Source organism: Patella vulgata, chromosome 8 (genome assembly GCF_932274485.2).
Source record: "Patella vulgata chromosome 8, xgPatVulg1.2, whole genome shotgun sequence".
In the NCBI taxonomy this organism is placed as follows: domain Eukaryota; kingdom Metazoa; phylum Mollusca; class Gastropoda; family Patellidae; genus Patella; species Patella vulgata.
The window spans coordinates 34790502-34809359 of record NC_065886.2 but is presented as its reverse complement, the minus strand read 5'-3'; the positions used below and the strand labels follow the sequence as shown (position 1 = coordinate 34809359).

At 38.0% G+C, this 18858-nt stretch overlaps 1 protein-coding gene across 1 annotated transcript; it reads right to left on the bottom strand.

The window, feature by feature from the left end:
- Positions 1-6063: 6063 nt before the first annotated feature.
- Positions 6064-18450, bottom strand: LOC126829359 (sodium/glucose cotransporter 4). Its single transcript, XM_050559170.2, has 10 exons — positions 18355-18450; positions 17353-17458; positions 16279-16359; positions 15256-15470; positions 14245-14380; positions 13787-13894; positions 12544-12863; positions 8414-8635; positions 6863-7067; positions 6064-6326 (listed from the first exon to the last, which is right to left on the bottom strand). The coding sequence occupies exons 1-10, from the start codon at positions 18448-18450 to the stop codon at positions 6118-6120; spliced, it is 1698 nt and encodes a 565-aa protein (XP_050415127.2). The 3' UTR covers positions 6064-6117.
- Positions 18451-18858: the final 408 nt, after the last annotated feature.

Sequence of the window (18858 nt, the reverse complement as noted above, 5' to 3'; positions counted from 1 at the left end):
TTGATCCTATTGTTAAGAGCGTGTATATGAAATAATCTATTAAAACACAACTTTAGCAGCAACTATATACTGAAACAGCATAATGTGGTTTTTCAGATAGGGGTCCCTGCATATGTTTTGTAGGATACACCATAATCGCTCCGAGCCTTAAACTTCACATGTTACCCTACTGTTGATTGATAAGAAACCCAAGAGAATACTTGGGAAATATGTACATATGTTACTCTATTAGTTATCTTCTTATATTTAGTAATTATTGTCTTATTCAAAAGATTTTACTGTTCATTTCCGTTATTTTGTTAATTACCTTCAAAATAAATCTAATATGCCTTATTATGTGCACTTCACAACATATAACATCAACGCATTGTTTTAAAATTACCAACTTTATTGTATTTCTCCATCTAAAATTTCGTGCTACTTAATATCTGTTGTCACATTTAACATTGCTTCTTCTTCGCCCATTTGTTTAAAACAAAGCATCATTTCAAAACAATCGCTAATGAAATAGCCTTATTGAAGAAATGGGCAGAAGAAGTATTACATGCCTTTCATACTACAGTTATATTTGCTCATGAAAATGTCAGATGTATTATACCTACTTCCGTCGGTATTGAAAATACGATTATTTTGTCATTAATAATTTATACCTTACTTTTACTTAGTGGCAACATACAGCCCAATCCGGGACCAGATAAACATCTGAGTCTCTTATACTTAAATGTACGTAGTATCTCACAGAAACTTGATCTTATACAAGCAGAATTTTCCGATAATGATATCTTGGCATTTTCCGAAACATGGTTAGGTAAAGACTCAAAAGTAGAAAACTTAAACATAGATGGTTTTCATTTACCTGTACTACGTAACCGTGATGATGGATTTGGCGGGGTGGGGATTTATGTTAAAAGCTCTCTATTTTACAAACCTAGACCTGATCTTCATATACCAAATCTTGAAGCGGTATGGGTTGAGATCAAAACTAAGATTAAAACCGTTCTCGTTGGCTGTTTTTACAGGAAACCTAGCTCCACCATTGATTACTGGGACCGAATAGCAAATAGTGTCTCACTAGCTAAAGCTGAAAACAAACCTTGTCTTATTGTAGGCGATTTTAACGTTAACCTTAGGTTAAATACACCATCCAGATTATTTGATATTATAAAACGCTTTAACTTAGCCCAACTCGTTAGAGACCCAACACGAATCACACCCCACTCTTCCACTTTACTGGATCTCGTTTTAGTTAGCTGTCCCGATTTCGTTTACTCAACAAATGTTCTTGAAGCAAGCCTGAGCGACCACTGCCCGGTTAAAGTGTTTCTTACTTTTGATAACCCCCAACCGAAAAACTACACTAGAACTATATGGTCATATTCTAAAATTGATTTTGAAGAATTGAATAGGCACCTTGAAGCATTAAATTGGCAAAGTATTTTTGAGATAGACGAATCCTCTAATAATTTGACCGATGCCTTTTCTGGTGTGTTGATTAAAGCCATTGAAGATTACACCCCACACAAAACCGTGATAATACGCCCTCGTGATGCGCCGTGGATGAATGGTCATTTGAGGAAAATCATACGCAAAAGAAACCGTATACATCGTCACTCGAAACGTCATAACACGTATGAATCTTGGGAAAATTTCAGATCGTATCGCAACTTTGTTATTTCTGAAATTCGCAAATCGAAACAATTATACTATGATAAACTTGACCAAAACATTTCAGAGAATAATTTCAGTGAGAATAATTGGTGGCGACTTGTCAAATCAATTTCCATTAAACAAGGTAACTCGATCAAAGAAATACCTCCTCTCCATTTTAATAACACGATATTTTACGATACGAACGATAAGGCAAATATTTTAAATAATGTCTTTGTTAGTAACAACCAACTAAGCGACATAGACGATGAGCCGCCGACATTACCATTTAATGATTTCTCCATCGAATACATATTGATGACTTCTTCCGAAGTGCATGATATATTAACTTCAGTCTGCCTTAAAAAGGCCCCCGGGCCTGACAATATAAATAATTTGATATTAAAATCGTGTGCTAAAAGCTTATGCAGACCCTTAACCAAACTTTTCAATTTCCTAATTGATAACGTCACTTTTCCCAACTGTTGGAAAGAAGCCAGCGTAGTACCGATCCACAAGCATGGTGACAGACATGACCCTCAAAATTATAGACCAATATCTCTATTATCAACCTTAGGTAAAATCTTTGAGAAATGTATTTTTAAATATATTAACAATTTTCTTATTAGTCATGATATCTTGACTCCGCTCCAATCTGGTTTCAGAAGTAATGACTCTACAATTTTCCAATTGGTTGACTTATATGACCAAATTTGTCGTTCGCTTGATAACGGTAAAGAAGTAAAGTCCATATTCTGTGATGTTAGTAAGGCATTCGACCGTGTTTGGCACAAGGGTCTCATCTATAAATTAAACTCTATTGGTATTCGGGGAAAATTACTTAAATTAATTGAAAATTACTTACAAAACCGTCAACAGTCAGTTGTAATCCGCAATCAAAGCTCTGATGTCCTCATGATAAGGTCTGGAGTACCACAAGGCTCGGTACTCGGGCCTCTTCTATTTTTGATTTATGTAAACGATATTACGCGTGGAATAAATGCAAATATCCGTCTTTTTGCGGACGACACGTCCCTATACATGGTAATCGATGATCCAATAGGATGTCAATCCCTTCTAAATGAAGACTTAAAGAAACTAAGTAACTGGTCGAAAAGTTGGAAAATTAACTTTAATCCGCAGAAAACAAAAACTATTACATTCTCGAGAAAACAAAACCCTACCCGTATTGATCTTTACTTTGATGGAACAGCACTAACTGATATCAAAGACCACAAGCATCTGGGAGTTTATTTAAGTAGTAATTGTAATTGGACTGCTCATATTAATTATATTGTGACTAAAGTGAGTAAATTTATAGATTGTTTCAGAAGTTTAAAATATCGTTTAAACAGAAGGTCTCTTGAGACAATATATAAAGCATTTATACTACCGTTATTCGATTACGGTGACGTAATCTGGAATAACTGTACTAAACACGAAAGTACTGTACTTGAAAACTTAAACCTTGATGCACTTAGAACAATTACTGGATTAGTGAGAGGTACATCTCATTATCTATTGTATAAAGAATCCGGATTCACTTCGCTTGAAACTAGACGATATCGTCATAAACTAATTTTATTTTACAAAATGGTGAATAAAATAACTCCAGGTTACTTGTCTATTCTAGTTCCTCACAAATCTTCGGACGTAAACCCTTACGAAACGCGGAATTCACAACTATATAGAAATATTCTTGCTAATACTACATTTTATAAAAACTCCTTTTTACCGTCCGTAATAAAAGACTGGAATAATTTACCCGAGCATATGAAAGCATGCCCTAGTATAAAACTTTTTAAAGCACAGTTAACCAATGATGATAAATTAGTACCTAAATATTTTTACACCGGAAAGCGTTCTTCTCAAATAATCCATACAAAACTGCGTCACAATAAAAGTAACTTAAACTACCATAAATTCGTCATGCACTTAACGGACAACCCAGCATGTTCATGTGGCCACTACATAGAGGATACGGAACATTATTTATTATATTGTCCAAAATTTACCAATGTTAGATTCCAAACTATAAATACATTACCAAATATTTTTATTAACTTACAAACGTTAACCAATGGTGATAGCAATAATACCTTACAAATAAATACGCACATTTTCAATACAGTCCACACATTTATACATTTATCTAAAAGACTACAATAACCATCGTAAAATACCATCTAAATTAATTACTTTTCGGTTAATATACATCTGACGTCCACAAAACATGATGCAAGGCAAGCGTATTATGAAATAGTAAGGCAATGTAAGTGACACTAACTGTTAAATTACTTGCATGCACGATTAGTGTGAATATTAAATATTGTACCGTTAAATGTATTTGTATGAGAAGTGTATATATCACAGTTGTATTTGTAGTATACTTAATATATAAGGAGACGAATTAATATAAGCCTTGGCTTGTTTTTGAATCCTTACCTTCAGAATTGTATATGTATACAACACTTATCTTATTTGAATAAAATATTGTTTAAATCAATATTGAAATGAAATAAATGGGGTTTTACGACATACTTTTCTGGGTTGATAATGACCTTAATGTAATTTAAGTGTTAGAGTAAAAGAATAGGACGGTAAACCCAAAGAGAGAGAGAGAGAGACAGAGAGAGAGAGTGAGAGAGAGAGAGTCTAGCAGTGGGAGGAAACCGGAGTACTCGGAGAACACCCATGAGGTTGGACAGGCGACCCAACTCCTTGTCACGTACAAATGGGGTATCGAAACCACGCCAGTTGACTCAATAACAGACCTTATGATACAACGCGCACGTGCTAACCATTCGGCCATCCAACCCCTCAACACGAAAGACACTAATTATCCCAAGTAACTAAAGTAAAAAGTAAATATATAAAAAAGAATGCATTTTTCCATAAAGACTGTTATAATATAATCTTAGTAATTAAACACATGCGAAATGAAACACAGAAAACTAAAGATCGCTGTTTGAATTCAATCGATTTATGACAATGAGTTCTGTTTGTGACCTTTTATCTGGCTTATTCGTCAATTAACACAGTTGTGCCCCCTGCCCACCAGAACTCTTTATTAAAATCATTAATAATAATAAGCTTATATACATGTAAAATGGTTTGTGAATGGAAGTCGGAGACAACTAGTTATAGGACAACACGTCTTAGACTAGTAATTATTTGCCCATTGACTTCAATAATGGCTGTAACATCACGGGCTGTAGCTTTTTGCTCAACATTCCGTTGGTTCCAATCTTTATAGGCACAATGGGGACCACATTTGGCAATATCCTCATCATAATTTTGTATGGGGTTGACCGTTTAGATTTTTTGCTACGGGGATTTGATGTTGACTGGGGTGAAAATCTCACTTCCGACACAATGATTGCTGTAATATCATCAGTATTACCCAAAACTGCTATGAAATTACAAATTTGATCCCTTTTCTCCAATTCTAGATAGAAAAGTCAACCCAAAAATGCAGGAAGAGGGGAGGAAAAAATTAAGGAAAAAATTGTCTATTTATAACTCGCACTACATTCGTCCGTCATGAAATAAGGGAAATAATTACTAGTCTGAGTCCAACACATTACGTTTGATGTTCCGTTAGATATGTCCACTTTTTATGTTTAGTCCAAGACTCCTACAACTCCTATAATGCTATAGCGCTTCACCCGCAGCTCCTATAGCGTCCATTGGCTCGTTCCTTGGGGTTTAACATCCGCTTACATCTATCGTGATATCGCAGACAAATGGTAAGTGGAGCCAAATGTGAGAAATGAAATGAAATGGAGTTTAACGTCCTACTGTTCTGCTCCTAACCTGGGCTAATGAAGACGGGCATAGGCCATACAGTGTGCTATGAGGGAAATTTTGCCCGGACATCGGCACTACGGCCTACTCTTATATCGAATTCCAACTGCCAAGGGATCTTTTACGTGCACGCCAATGTGTAAAGGCCAATATTCAATCTGCAAAATAGTTAATTTTAAAACATCAAAAAGTGTAACGACTAATCACTAAAAAAAAACAACGGCAACAAATCACGAACGATAGAAGTATTAATTTCAAGCCAATCAACTTAGATCCGTTGATCGTGTAACTACTGATCACTAAAACAGCTAATCACAACAAGTATGTTTATTAATGACAAAACTCTAACCAAATACGTAATACTTTTTCCTGAACTGATCAGGAAACATCTAACACGACCGGATGTAGATATAGTTCCATTGTTAACGCTAACAACAGTTTCGGACATGCGCAAGTGCCCAGGTACAAACACACAATTCAAAACTGTCACAACGGTATCAATGTTAGCTGAAGTGATATCAATATCGGTATCAACGTTACTTTAAATTAAATGGCCTAACTACCGGTTTTAAGGAAAGACTGAATTTAATATATTAGCTGACTATACAGTTAAAACGCTTTCAAATTTAAAGTTAAAACCAATAGTTGAAGATTTTAATATCTTTAGAAATAAATCCCAAACATAAAAGCCGTAAATAACATTAGTATTAACCCTAAAACGTCCAATATTTTCTTTTTTCGTGGATTTTCATATAATGACGTCATCTTCTGTCTGATAATGGCGCGTTCTTCGGCTGATAACTTCGGTTTCCTGTCCGTCTCAGTTCCACACAACCAATTCTTTAAAATGTCTTGATAAGATTTCTTAGCTACTGCACATAATAAAAAAAAGTTAATCAATTAGCTAACAGTTATGATTTAGGTTTAGTAAATAAGCACGCGTTTGGCAATCTGTTGACCTTTAAACATGACTGCTAAACTGCTACCAATCGCACTATTTTGTCATGATATCGCCACGCTCCGCCATTCACAAGACAGAACGATACGCAATAATATTTTATGAACATTTAAAACAATAACAAGTATTCTGGCAATATTGTTAAAGTAACACATGTCCCCTATATGCTGCATGCCCCAACAAATTTTTACAATGCATCCATATATCAGAATAGGTTTCAGTTAATATTTAATCCTAATACCTATTGATAAAAAAAATCTTTAAAACTGAATTTTCACTGAAGTAAAAAATGAAATAAAAATTTTTTCCGGAAAACATTAACTAAAAGTCAACAAAATGCTATATATATAATTCGGTAAAAATATTGACGGAATCCCACAAAACGCATCGGAAGAGCAAACGTTAGAACACTCGTACACCGCAGCCCAGGAATAGGGCCAGTATACTTACTTATGATTGTTTCTATTCCGTTGCCGTTAAGAGATGCTTGGTGATGGTGGTCACCCTGGTTTAAACGCACAGGGGGTATTTTAGTTGTTAAATCAGTATCACTGTTAGCTTTCGTCATAGCCTCGTTTTCATCATCTTCGTCTTCTGAATCAGTTATATCTGGCTCCGCGGAGTCATGCCTTGTCCACCACGTGACTCGTCTTAACTAAAGACAAGAAGATGAAGTTAAAGCTATATTTTTTTTCGCAGTTAATATGATCAAATTTTGCAACCTCAAAACTTATTTTAAAACGACAGAGAGATACAACAATTTACTGCTTACCTGTTCAATCAACGAATTGGGATATCTACAGAGTGACACATATATTCTTGTCATTATATAAGCTAACAGGGTTGTTTATCGCTGGTTTGGGTTGATTTAAAATTATATAAATCGACCCAGTTTATTGAATAATAATAAACTAAGTCACTAGGTAACTCTTACTTGAAGAACAACTACGAGCGTAATACATGGACTAGGAACCGAGCATGACGTAATGGCGGCCGTACATAACGTAGTACCAGCCATCTTGTAATTGTGACGTCACAATAAACATGAAAGCGCAATTGTCCATGGAACACGCATGCCAAGTTTCATGTTGATTATTCTTCACTTGGCGGAGTCTTAAGCTATTGTCGAAATGAAATGGAGTTTAACGTCCTACTGTTCTGCTCCTAACCTGGGCTAATGAAGACGGGAGCTATTGTTGTCGAGGAACATCGCACGTACCCCCTCTACCCTCGGGGGGGGGGGGGTGGATGGCTGAATGGTTAGCGTGCGCGCGCTGTATCATAAAGTCTGTCATTGAGTCGACTGGCGTGGTTTCGAATCCCCGGTTGGACGTGACAAGGAGTAGGGTCGCCTGTCCAACCTCGTGGGCTTTCTCCGGGTCCTCCGGTTTCCTCCCACTGCTAAAGACCCCTACGCACAAGCGAATTACTAAAATAAAATTAAACCATATGTTAGTCCCGAAATGACCTAGTTTGTGTCAAGTGGACGTTAAACCCCATTTCTCTCTCTCTCCCTCTACCCTCCCCAAGAAGAACAACACGACGGTTCCTGGTCCATAAATAAATATAGCTATTACAGCTACGTTTATAAGAATTAGTGTGTGTGTGTGTTGGCGGGGGGGGGGGGTCTAGTGGTCTAACGCCTGTGCGAGAAATCATTGGGTTTGTCAAGGTTTCGATACCCCGTTTGTACATGGTCCCCCCCCCCCTCTCTCTCTCTCTCTCTCTCTCTTTTTCTCTCTCTATCTATTACTTCAGTTAATTACTGAGTATGACTGCGAATAGGTTACTAATATAACCCTACCTTTTCGCTAGGTCTTGCTTCAGTCAACCCTAACCAGTCACTAATATAACCCTACCTTTTCGTTGGGTCTTGCTTCAGTTAATAAATACCAGTCAACCCTAACCAATCACTAATATAACCCTGTATACCTTTTCGCTGGGTCTTGCTTCAGTTAATAAATACCAGTTAACCCTAACCAGTCAATAATATAACCCTACCTTTTCATCGGGTCTTGCTTCAGTTAATAAACTAACTAATACTGTAACTATCCCACAAACACCAGCTATGATGATGGCAAAATGTGAAAAATGAACTTTACTGAGAATCAAAGGTCTGGTATCGGCATCACCACTACCACAGAATGGCACCGTAAAATAGATTTCTAAACCTAAACGTATCATACCAACCACTAGTCCAGCCATTAATCCCCAGAAAGCTCCCTGAAAAAAATATATATGTTTATCATCCCGTCGCTATAATGTCTGTTCACGAAGAACTGATTGTAAGTGCTAGAGAACCGCTCACATTGCAAGACAAACATGGGAAAAGAAAAACGGCGTAGACATTGCAAGAAATAAAACACAAATTTTAATATCAAATCAAGTGAGTTGGGCTATTGAACCCACACCACTTAACTCAATGGTAGACGTTTTGTTCTAAAGGGCACGCGTTTAACCATTCGGCAATCCAACCCGGCTAGATCGATATATTTCATAAGGCTAACTTCATGGTTGGGCAAAGGTCTCGAGAGGTAAATGGGTCAAGGACGTCGCCTCATCGTTGTCGACACACTACCAAACCATGCTAGCGGAGAAACTGGAGTACTTGAAGTCACGTCACTTCACAAGAGATGCTGTACAAGAGTACTCGAGCCACGCCCTAGCATGGACCAAGAAGTCCTAGGGCAAGAGACCTCAGGATAGTGTGAAGACAGAGTTCCATCATCTCCTGTCCACGGTCCCTAAATCTGTCACCCACCCTCTCCCATCACCAATGCACATTACACACAACCTTCTCCGGGACACAACAATACGAAAGACACCCATCAAAAGAAAATTATCCCCTGGAGAAGGCATATGCATTAACACTCCCTCGAAGCATGCAGCTAGACCAACCAGTTCACCCCGGGTTGTGTCTGCAGTTCACCTACTTCCTCGGGATCTACATCGCCACTGAACGCACTTGTCAACTGTCTGGCCCCTAGATCGCCCATCATTCCTAACCCTAGAATCGCTACCAGATCTTCTACCAGATGTAGGCAATCACTCAACCTATCACTAAAGAGCCCCCACAGCCACAAAGGTAAAGACGAGAAGGATATATGGTACCTATCACCCGTCATGGCAAAGGCCTTGGTTATTGGATCCTCTAACCTGGCTAGGATTGTGTCCTACGACGGGGACTGGGAGATCCATAGCTATTCTGTAGCCAAGATCAGCCACATCAAACAGATTCTCCAGAACTACATGGGACCTTGCATCAGAGGAAATAGTGATGCATGTCGGGCTCAATAAGAGGGAGGGAAGTGAACCAAGGATACACGAGCAGATGCCAGATCTACTCAAGGTGACCAAAGCAGCTTTACCGACGACAAAGCTCTTCACCACACAGATCTCCACTTCTTCCCGACTCCGACAAGAAAATCCGATCGCCTACCAAAACATCATCAGCTACAACCAATTGCTCTTCATTGCACCTTCACCAAACGCCACCACACTACCAAACTTCAAGGGCAAAATAGAACTGAAAGGTAACGACGCCTTCCACCGGAGCCCAGGCACAGCCAGGGAGATCACCAACTGCTAGATGATGGATTTAAACTAGGATTAGGGAAAGAAATGAGAACCCGTCTTTAGGACAATTTGAGCGACAGACTTCTCAGCCCCCTAGCAATAAACATTCTTGACAAAGGCCTTAAATTCACCCCAACCCCCACAATAACACCCATAGACCACATCAGCCAGGCAATCGATCGCTTCTAAAGAACCCTTTCATTGACCCATTTTTTTAGGAACAAACCCGGCAGAGGTAAAAAATTGCTCACAGAAAAATCCACACGTAAACCACCTAAAAAGTCATTATCACCAGCCATTCTAAAACTTTCGACGAAATGAACACAGAAGAAATATCATCCCTTCAACCACAATCATAAAACCAAATTTCAACCGAACAACAAAAATAGCATTAAACATCCTCAAAAAAGACAAAATCATAATAATTACGAAAAGCGACAAAGGCTCGTGTTGTGTCATAATAAATCGCACTGACTATTTCTCTGAGACAGAAACACAATTAAGTAATCCTAAACATTACACTAAATTAGACCACCCCATCTTTAAGGACACCACAACCTTAAAAAACAACATCGTATCGTACATGAATTGCAAGACAAGGAATACATAACAGCAAAAAAATATTATTATGTATCCGCTAAATCTGACTGCCGATAACGACATATCTATACGCTACCAAAAATACATAAAAATCCAGAAACGGAATGCTTTATACCTAATAAATTACCCAAGGATGTGGCAGCAAATCATACAACGTATCACAATATATAGACCATTTTTTTATTACCCCTAGCATGCCAATACCCATCCTACCTTAAAGACACTAACGATTTTATTCACAAAATCAAACAGCTGAAGAGTCCCATCGACGTACAGGGCATGTACACTTTCATCGATAATACCACATGAGTTGAAGCAGTTAGGAAAGCATTTCTTAGGGACCCGCAAGCATTCCGACATGACGAATGAATCCTCAAATTACTCGACATTTGTCTGCGGAGGAATGACTTGTCTTTCAACGACCACGTATACCTCCAGTTTTCAGGAACTGCGATGGGAAAACGATTTGCCCCGAGTTCTCTTGATGTCGGAGTTGGAAAGAGAAGTTCTGTCACTCTGCCCATTAAAACCAGATGGACGTTTTTAGATGACGTACACACTAGCCGAATTGTGGACATTTTTCAACATTCTGAACAATCATCATCCCTCTGTCAAATTAACCGCAAATGGACGTCGTAACAGCATAGATTTCCTTGACACTACCGTTTTTAAAAGTAGCAACACCAATAACTCTGGCCAGTTGGGAACTAAATTATTTTTCAAAGAAACCAACACACGTCAATTATTATTCAAAAACCCTTTTCACCCAAAACATGCCTTCTCTGGCATCATAAAATCTCAATGTACGCTGGTATTTAGCAAACTATGAGAAAGGGGATACCCCAAACGCTACCCCCGACGTATACAAAGACACTCTAGCTGAACTTGCCGCCAAAGAAACAAATAATATGCAACCAGGAGTTAAAACCAAACCTTGTGGTCACCCAAGTTGTGTAACATGCAAAATCATAAACATATCCGACCATTTCCATAACAGAACATCTGGCACACAATTCCTAATATTAGATCAACTTTCATGCAGTAGTTCAAACATAATTTATCTAATTTCATGTAGACAGTGTGACAAACAAGACGTAGGAGATAATTAACGGTCATCGGTCAGATATACTAGTAGTCACCAAAAAAGACAAACTGGTCTCAATTCACATCAACCGACCAAATCATGACATTTCTGATCTTAATGTCACGCCAATAGACAAGACTAAGAGCGAACTTGAAACTATAGAAGACATTAAAACGTTTAGGCTAACAAGAGAAAAGTTCTGAATTGATAAGTTGAAAAGAACAGCCCCCGCCCTGTAGGTCTGAATAGCCCCTTTTGTAGTCCCAGTAGCAGCAAGTGCATCCAAAATCATCAGAAAACACTATACTGATCTCCAGGAAAATCACCCAAAACTCTTCACACATAAACTTATAATTGCATATTCTAAAAATAAAAATCTGAACATCCTAGTGCACAGTAAATTAGACTAAATAACACCAGTTCTCACCCTAAGCCAAAGCAAACAATATATCAAACCCTAGCCCTAACCCTTAGTAAAAAAAATCAACTAGTTAAAAGAATACCTCGCCCTAACCCCGGGATAGTGAAAAAAACTCATTGTTTTCGAAAATCCAATCCTTAGTAGGAAACACACTAATGTGGCTCTCAAATGTGCTCCTTTTTCCTCAGAAACAAAAACACCAGAATGCCACAAGCGACACCGAATGAAGACCACCAGCGCCACCAACACCAAAAAACCCCAGCGAAATCAACTTTGTATATAAATCTAATGTATTGTATGTATTTTTTTTATATAAAACTAGGACGTACCAAATTTTCATCATCCTAGGTCAGTGCTTATGTGGAGACTTAACCTCTCCCCAAAATTCTTAAACTTGACCCAATTTGGCTGGGTAAGACCGCCAAATGCCGGGAATAATTAGTTATTTACCTGTTCGGTTGTACGTTTCCAAAATATAGCCAGAACAAATAGAACTGTCCACGGTGGTGCCATGCAGGATGAGATGACTTGAAGATACATCCAGAGTTGACCCCCTTGTGTACTCTCTAGTATCGGCAGCCACAGTATACTACAACCCACGCATGCTCCCGCTGCTACACGACCAACTACCATCAGTTCGTTTTCGGAGGCTTTGTTTCTAAATCGCCGCCAGATATCCATCGTAAACATACTACTGGCGCTGTTGAAGATTGAGGTCAAAGAACTCATCAAGGCTGCCATTAGAGCGGCTAACATCAGTCCACGTAACCCTATAGATATCAATAACATCTACACAAACTGTGTACAATTTTCCCCTTTAGACAAATATAATAACACAGTATTTACTCATTATTTAACACAAATAGATTGGTTTTTCACAGTATTGTTTATAACTGTAGGTACTGTGTGTTCAAGGGAGATATCTGTAATAGCGAGACGTTGACAATTATATTTGCCGTACAAATTTTGCAAGTTAACTCATTTGTTTATATAATTAAAATATTGTGTTAGTGTTCACAATAATGAGGTAGTATTTAATTATTATTGGGTGGTATTTAGTAGTATTAGGTTGCATTGGGTAAATGAAATGTAACGTTATAACCGATTGTATAAATCTTTTCAGCCCACACTATATTTAAAATACAAATAAATACAAAATACATTTGGGGCTGTGTTGATCTAACTGGGCTATGGTGGCTCGGTCACTAAACAGGTGATCCCGGGTTCAGTCCCTGTGTTAACGGGGTTATGATGGCCATGTTGACTCGGGGATTCTGACACTAGTGAAACTAAACAGGGGGTCCCGGGTTCAGTCCCTGTGTTAACGGGGTTATGATCGCCATGTTGGCTCGCGGAGTCTGACACTAGTGAAACTAAACAGGTGGTTCCGGGTTCAGTACCTGTGTTAGCTGCGAAAGTATCTCCAGAGTTTTCAGTGTTGTTTCAGTGGAGTGGCGCAGCACAAAGTGTCTGACAAGGAACAGTGTCTAGTCCTTCGTATTGTACGTTACAAAAACCTTGACAGTTCGTATTGGAAGACGAGTAGACAGAACCGCCGTTGTCTGGTACAATACGCCTCATAGCACACTGTATGGCATTGACCCGTCTCCATATAGAACAGTAGGACGTTAATCCCCATTTCATTTGGTGTTGCGTCAAAAATGAAAATTCACTATGACCAACTTTTACTAACCTTCGGGTAGGAGACGAATCACTAACAAAGGATAAGCTATATTACTACATCCAGCTGGATTACTACAAACAGCTTTACAGTCTTCTGGTGAGGCACATGCGACTTCATCTGCAGGATTAAAATACACAAAATGTAAAAGGCGTGTAAGGGAAGTAACTCTTTATTTTAGTTTAGGGTTCAGACTAGTAATCCCGTCCCCAGTGGCACTAATGTTAAATCCATAACATTCCTTTAACTATAACATATTTTTTGAGTGAGGCACATGCTTCTTCATCTACAGGATTAAATCACGCAGGGTGTAAAGATGGTGTGTATGGGGAGCAACTCTTTTTTTTTAGTTTAGGGATCAGACTAGTAATCCTCTTGCCAGTAACATGCTGTATCATTGTTATTGATGGCCGAATTCATAGATAATGACATATTATAAGCGGATTTAAACATTCAAAATTATGACCAACCTGGATAAAGAATCCTGCTGATCATTCCCGGTATAATCCACAAGAAGAAGGGTGTTATCTTTAAAAAGGCCGCAAATAAACTACCAGCCTTGGCATGAGTAAAATCCTTTGCTGATAAACATCTCTGTACCATAATCTACAATAAATACATTACAATTTGTAGACACGCCTATTGTGGAACGTTAACTTTGATGGAATCGTACGCAATAAAAGAACTCGCTAGTCACTCGGACGGTACGAAAAACCGAGGGTGTTATCTTTAAAAAGGCCGCAAATAAACTACCAGCCTTGGCATGAGTAAAATCCTTTGCTGATAAACATCTCTGTACCATAATCTACAATAAATACATTACAATTTGTAGACACGCCTATTGTGGATCGTTAACTTTGATGGAATCGTACGCAATAAAAGAATTCGCTAGTCACTCGGACGGTACGAAAAACCGAGGTCCCGTGTACGCATTGGCGTGCACGTAAAAGATCCCTTGACAGTTGAAATTCGATATAAGAGTAAGCCGTAATGCCGCTGTCCTGGCAAAATTTCTCTCATAGCACATTGTATTGCGTATGCTCGTCTTCATTAGTCCAGTTCGTTTTATTTCCATTTCTTATTTTCCATTTCTTATTATACTTACTTACATTGTATTATTACTTTACTTACGTATATTTCATTATTACATTGGGTTATTAATTTACCTAATTACATTCCTTTATTAATTCACTTAATTACCTTGAATGAATAATGCACTTTATTACAGTCCATTATTACTTTACGTCGTTTGATTACATTATTACTTCGCTTGATTACATTAGTTTTATTACTTTATTTAATCAGACTGAATTATTACTTTATTTGATTGCATTCCATTGGTAATTTATCTAATCACATGGAAGTATATATTTGCATTACATTTTTATTTTAATTAATTACCTAACCTAATTTATTAATCACTTTATTCAATTACATTATATGATTACAATACTTACGGTTCTCGTTACATTTTATTTTACCTGATCCGTGCACCAAACCAATATTCCAAGAATAGTTATACCAAACACTGAACCCGTCCACGGTATATCACCAGTTTCTATATCTCTAAATATATGAAACGAATCATTGCGTGGTAAACCACATCTGTAGAAAGTTTGATTCTCTATTGTACTATTTGCTGCTGCCGTCATATATCTGTCCATTAAACCAGTCATTCCATCGACCTCTATTAAACCTAAATAATAATAAAATAACCGATTCATTTTCAATTGAAAATCGTATATGATACATTCATAATGATAGGATCAAGGGATTTAATATAACTGAACATCTTAATCAATACTATTTTACTTAACTATATATAATCATCCAAATACAAGCCTTACCTCAAGGCATTTCCTGAACATGTGAATCAACACAACCCTGCTCATGATCATTCTGAACATTTATAAACCTATAACGCCAATAAGTAAAATCACTTTGATCTTTGGGGTATATTCCATGCCCGGAATAACTTGCGGTCTGAAAGTCGGGGGCGCTTTGAATATATACACGGGAATTATTCCATGCCCAGAATAACTTGCGGTCTGAAAGTCGGGGGCGCTTTGAATATATACACGGGAATTTGATTGATTTCTTTAAACTTAACGGGTTATTCTTCCATGGTAGGGTTTTTTTTCCATAAGAAACATGATATAAGGTTTTTATTTCTGGAATTCTGGGATATTCTCATTTTACGTACATGTAAACATAGATGGTTTATAAGCAAGATAAAGTCCTCGACTTCGGTTATGATGGGGAAGAAAGACTTCAGAAAAAAACTTCGAAAGAAAAACCGCAGCCTTCCGGCCTCGGGTTTTCTTTTTCTCGGGTTATTTTCTTCAGTCTTTCTTTACCCAGCATAACCTTAGTCGCGTGCTTTATCCTGCACCTAAATTAAAACAAACTTATCTACCTATAGTCATTCTTACCATCTAAATTAATACGAGCTTACCTATAGTCTGGACATCTAAAGTAATACATCTAAACTAATACCAACTCACCAATAATCATTAGAACTGTAGCCCCTATCATTAATATAACAGTTTGTAGTGTATCCGTGTACATCACAGCCGTCAATCCTCCTAAAACAAATACAACATATCACATAGTCTCTTGGTTTATTCATTTCAAAGGTATGAATACCAGTGTTACTTCCGTTATAGCATTATAGAATAATAAAATGAAATTAAATGGTGTTCATTCAACGTCCTAATTTGCTCGGACAGCGACACTGCGGCTTACTCTTATCTCAAATTCCAACTGACATGGGTTATCTTACGAGAACACCAATGTGTACACCTTTTTTTCGTTTCACCCGAACGACAAGACACTGTTCTTGTCAGGCTCCTCGCCCTACACCACTGCCAATGGAAACACCCTGGAAAATCCGGGAAACTTTCTCGCCTACTCTTCATTGAAAGTCAACTGCCGAGTATATGAGACCCAGGCTGGAAACCTGGGCCCCCTGGTTAGTGAGCCAGAGCCTTGCTCAGCCTAAAAACATAAACATGTGCTTATAAGCCTCAGACAGACGAAGAAGAACGGAGGGATAGATAACGAGAAAACTAAGAAGAGGGGATGATTTATTAATGAATCAGATTAGAACTTTCAGGTAGGATTAGTGGTGTGAATCCATCTATGGAATTAGATCACAGTTAAGTCCCCTAATTTCTGCCCCCCCCCCCTCTTTATTCCAAAACATTTTGGGTTGACTTGTTGTGGTCTAGAATCAATGAAATGAACATGAATTTACATTTTCTGTCGGCTTTTAGTTAATATTAGTATTTTAATGAGGCAGGTTGGGGTAAACAGACCTACATTTGGGAAATTCCATATAGCAAGCCGTTCCGATTAACCGTCTTCAAGAGTTTGATTATAATTATGTGACATGTGGGACGTTATGCTGATGGAAAAATATAACACCACAAAATGCGTTTTAAAAAGTTATGGGCATAGCTATGGCCAATCCGTTTCAGATATGACATGAAGTTAACATACGGTGTCAATGCGGAAATAAATAGTAGCATTACTCCAACCAATGATTTGTCTCCCCGTGTATACACCAAATCACTTACCTGTTATGGTATACAGAGCTGTCACCACCAATATAAGTACAACACACAGGTAAATATTCCAACCCATTAATTCGTGCATGAATATAGCACCAGCATACAGTTCCCCCTATCATGCAAATAAAAAAAGGCTGCGATAATCCAAATAACAGTGAATTGAAATTTTCACCGGCTGAAGCTCTGTTACCCGATCATTGGAGAGCAGAAACAGTCCTGTTGGCAAAGTGTAAGCACACAGGTATCGCGTGGCAGTGACCTGGGGCATTAAAAGTAATATCCACAAAAATGATCGTAAATTAATATTATATGTAGATGAATATGAAATGAAATGAAATGTTTGGCACCGACTGGGCTAATGAAGACAGGCGTACGTCATGCAGAGTGCTAGGAGGAAAATTTTACCCAGACACCAGCACTACGGCCTATTCTTGTTTCGAATTCCAATTGTCAGGGTTTTTTTTACTAGCATGCCAATGGGTACACTAGACCTATATGTTGTCCCTTGTCAGACTCTCCGCCTTGCACCGCTGACAATGGGGATCCACACTCCGCAGATGAATATGAATATACTCGGTCATGCGCGTGTCCTCCAGATGTTATATTGTGGACCTTATAATCCCATGGACTGGCTACGTGAAGTAATACGAATACACGAGACTTCGACCGAGAGAACGCGAGAGTAGCCGGTAGTGTTACTCAATGTCTTCGCTAATTACTTATAATCACTATTTTGCATCGTTGCATTGTGTGTCTAAGGTCCATGATTATATTAAATGGAAATTAACATCCCACGTTTCTGCCGCAGAGACATTTTGCCCGGGAGGCAGCATTTCACCCTACTCGTTATCGAATTGCAGCTATCAATGTTTTTTTCTTTCTTTTCTTGAGATGTGTCAACACAGGCCTTGCCTGTTCCCCAATCCAATTTCAAATGAAATAATATATTGTAAATAATAAAATGGTTCTTTTACGTGCACGGCGACATTGAATTATATAATTACTTACAGATATTTTAGTGAGGACATATAATACTAAAGCCAATGCAGATAAATAGATCCGCAAGCGACGTCCACCAAAACGTTTCTTCAGAAATTCTGGCATCGTATAAGCCTGTAAATAAAGGAACGGAGAAAGATTATAATAACAAGTTCGATCTACTATGGACCACGAACTGACCACATGCGTGTTGTTTGATGAAATTCACAATTGTAATTCACCAAATCGATACAGAATTGTTCAAGGAAGAAGCATGCCAATTTTCATCTCGTTTGGACTTAAATTTGACGGAGTCTTGGGCTTTTTCGAAGAGCCTCACCCTAAGAAGAAGAACATAAAGAACAAGATGAGTAGCGGCTAAAATTGCTTTATATAAATTGGAAGTTGTATCCGTTGTTCTGGAAAGACGGGTATACTCAATACACTGTGCCACGACGAAACTTTTGCCCGGACACCGGCCTACTCTTTATTTTTAATTCCAACTATCAAGGGTTCTGTTATGTGCACGCCAAT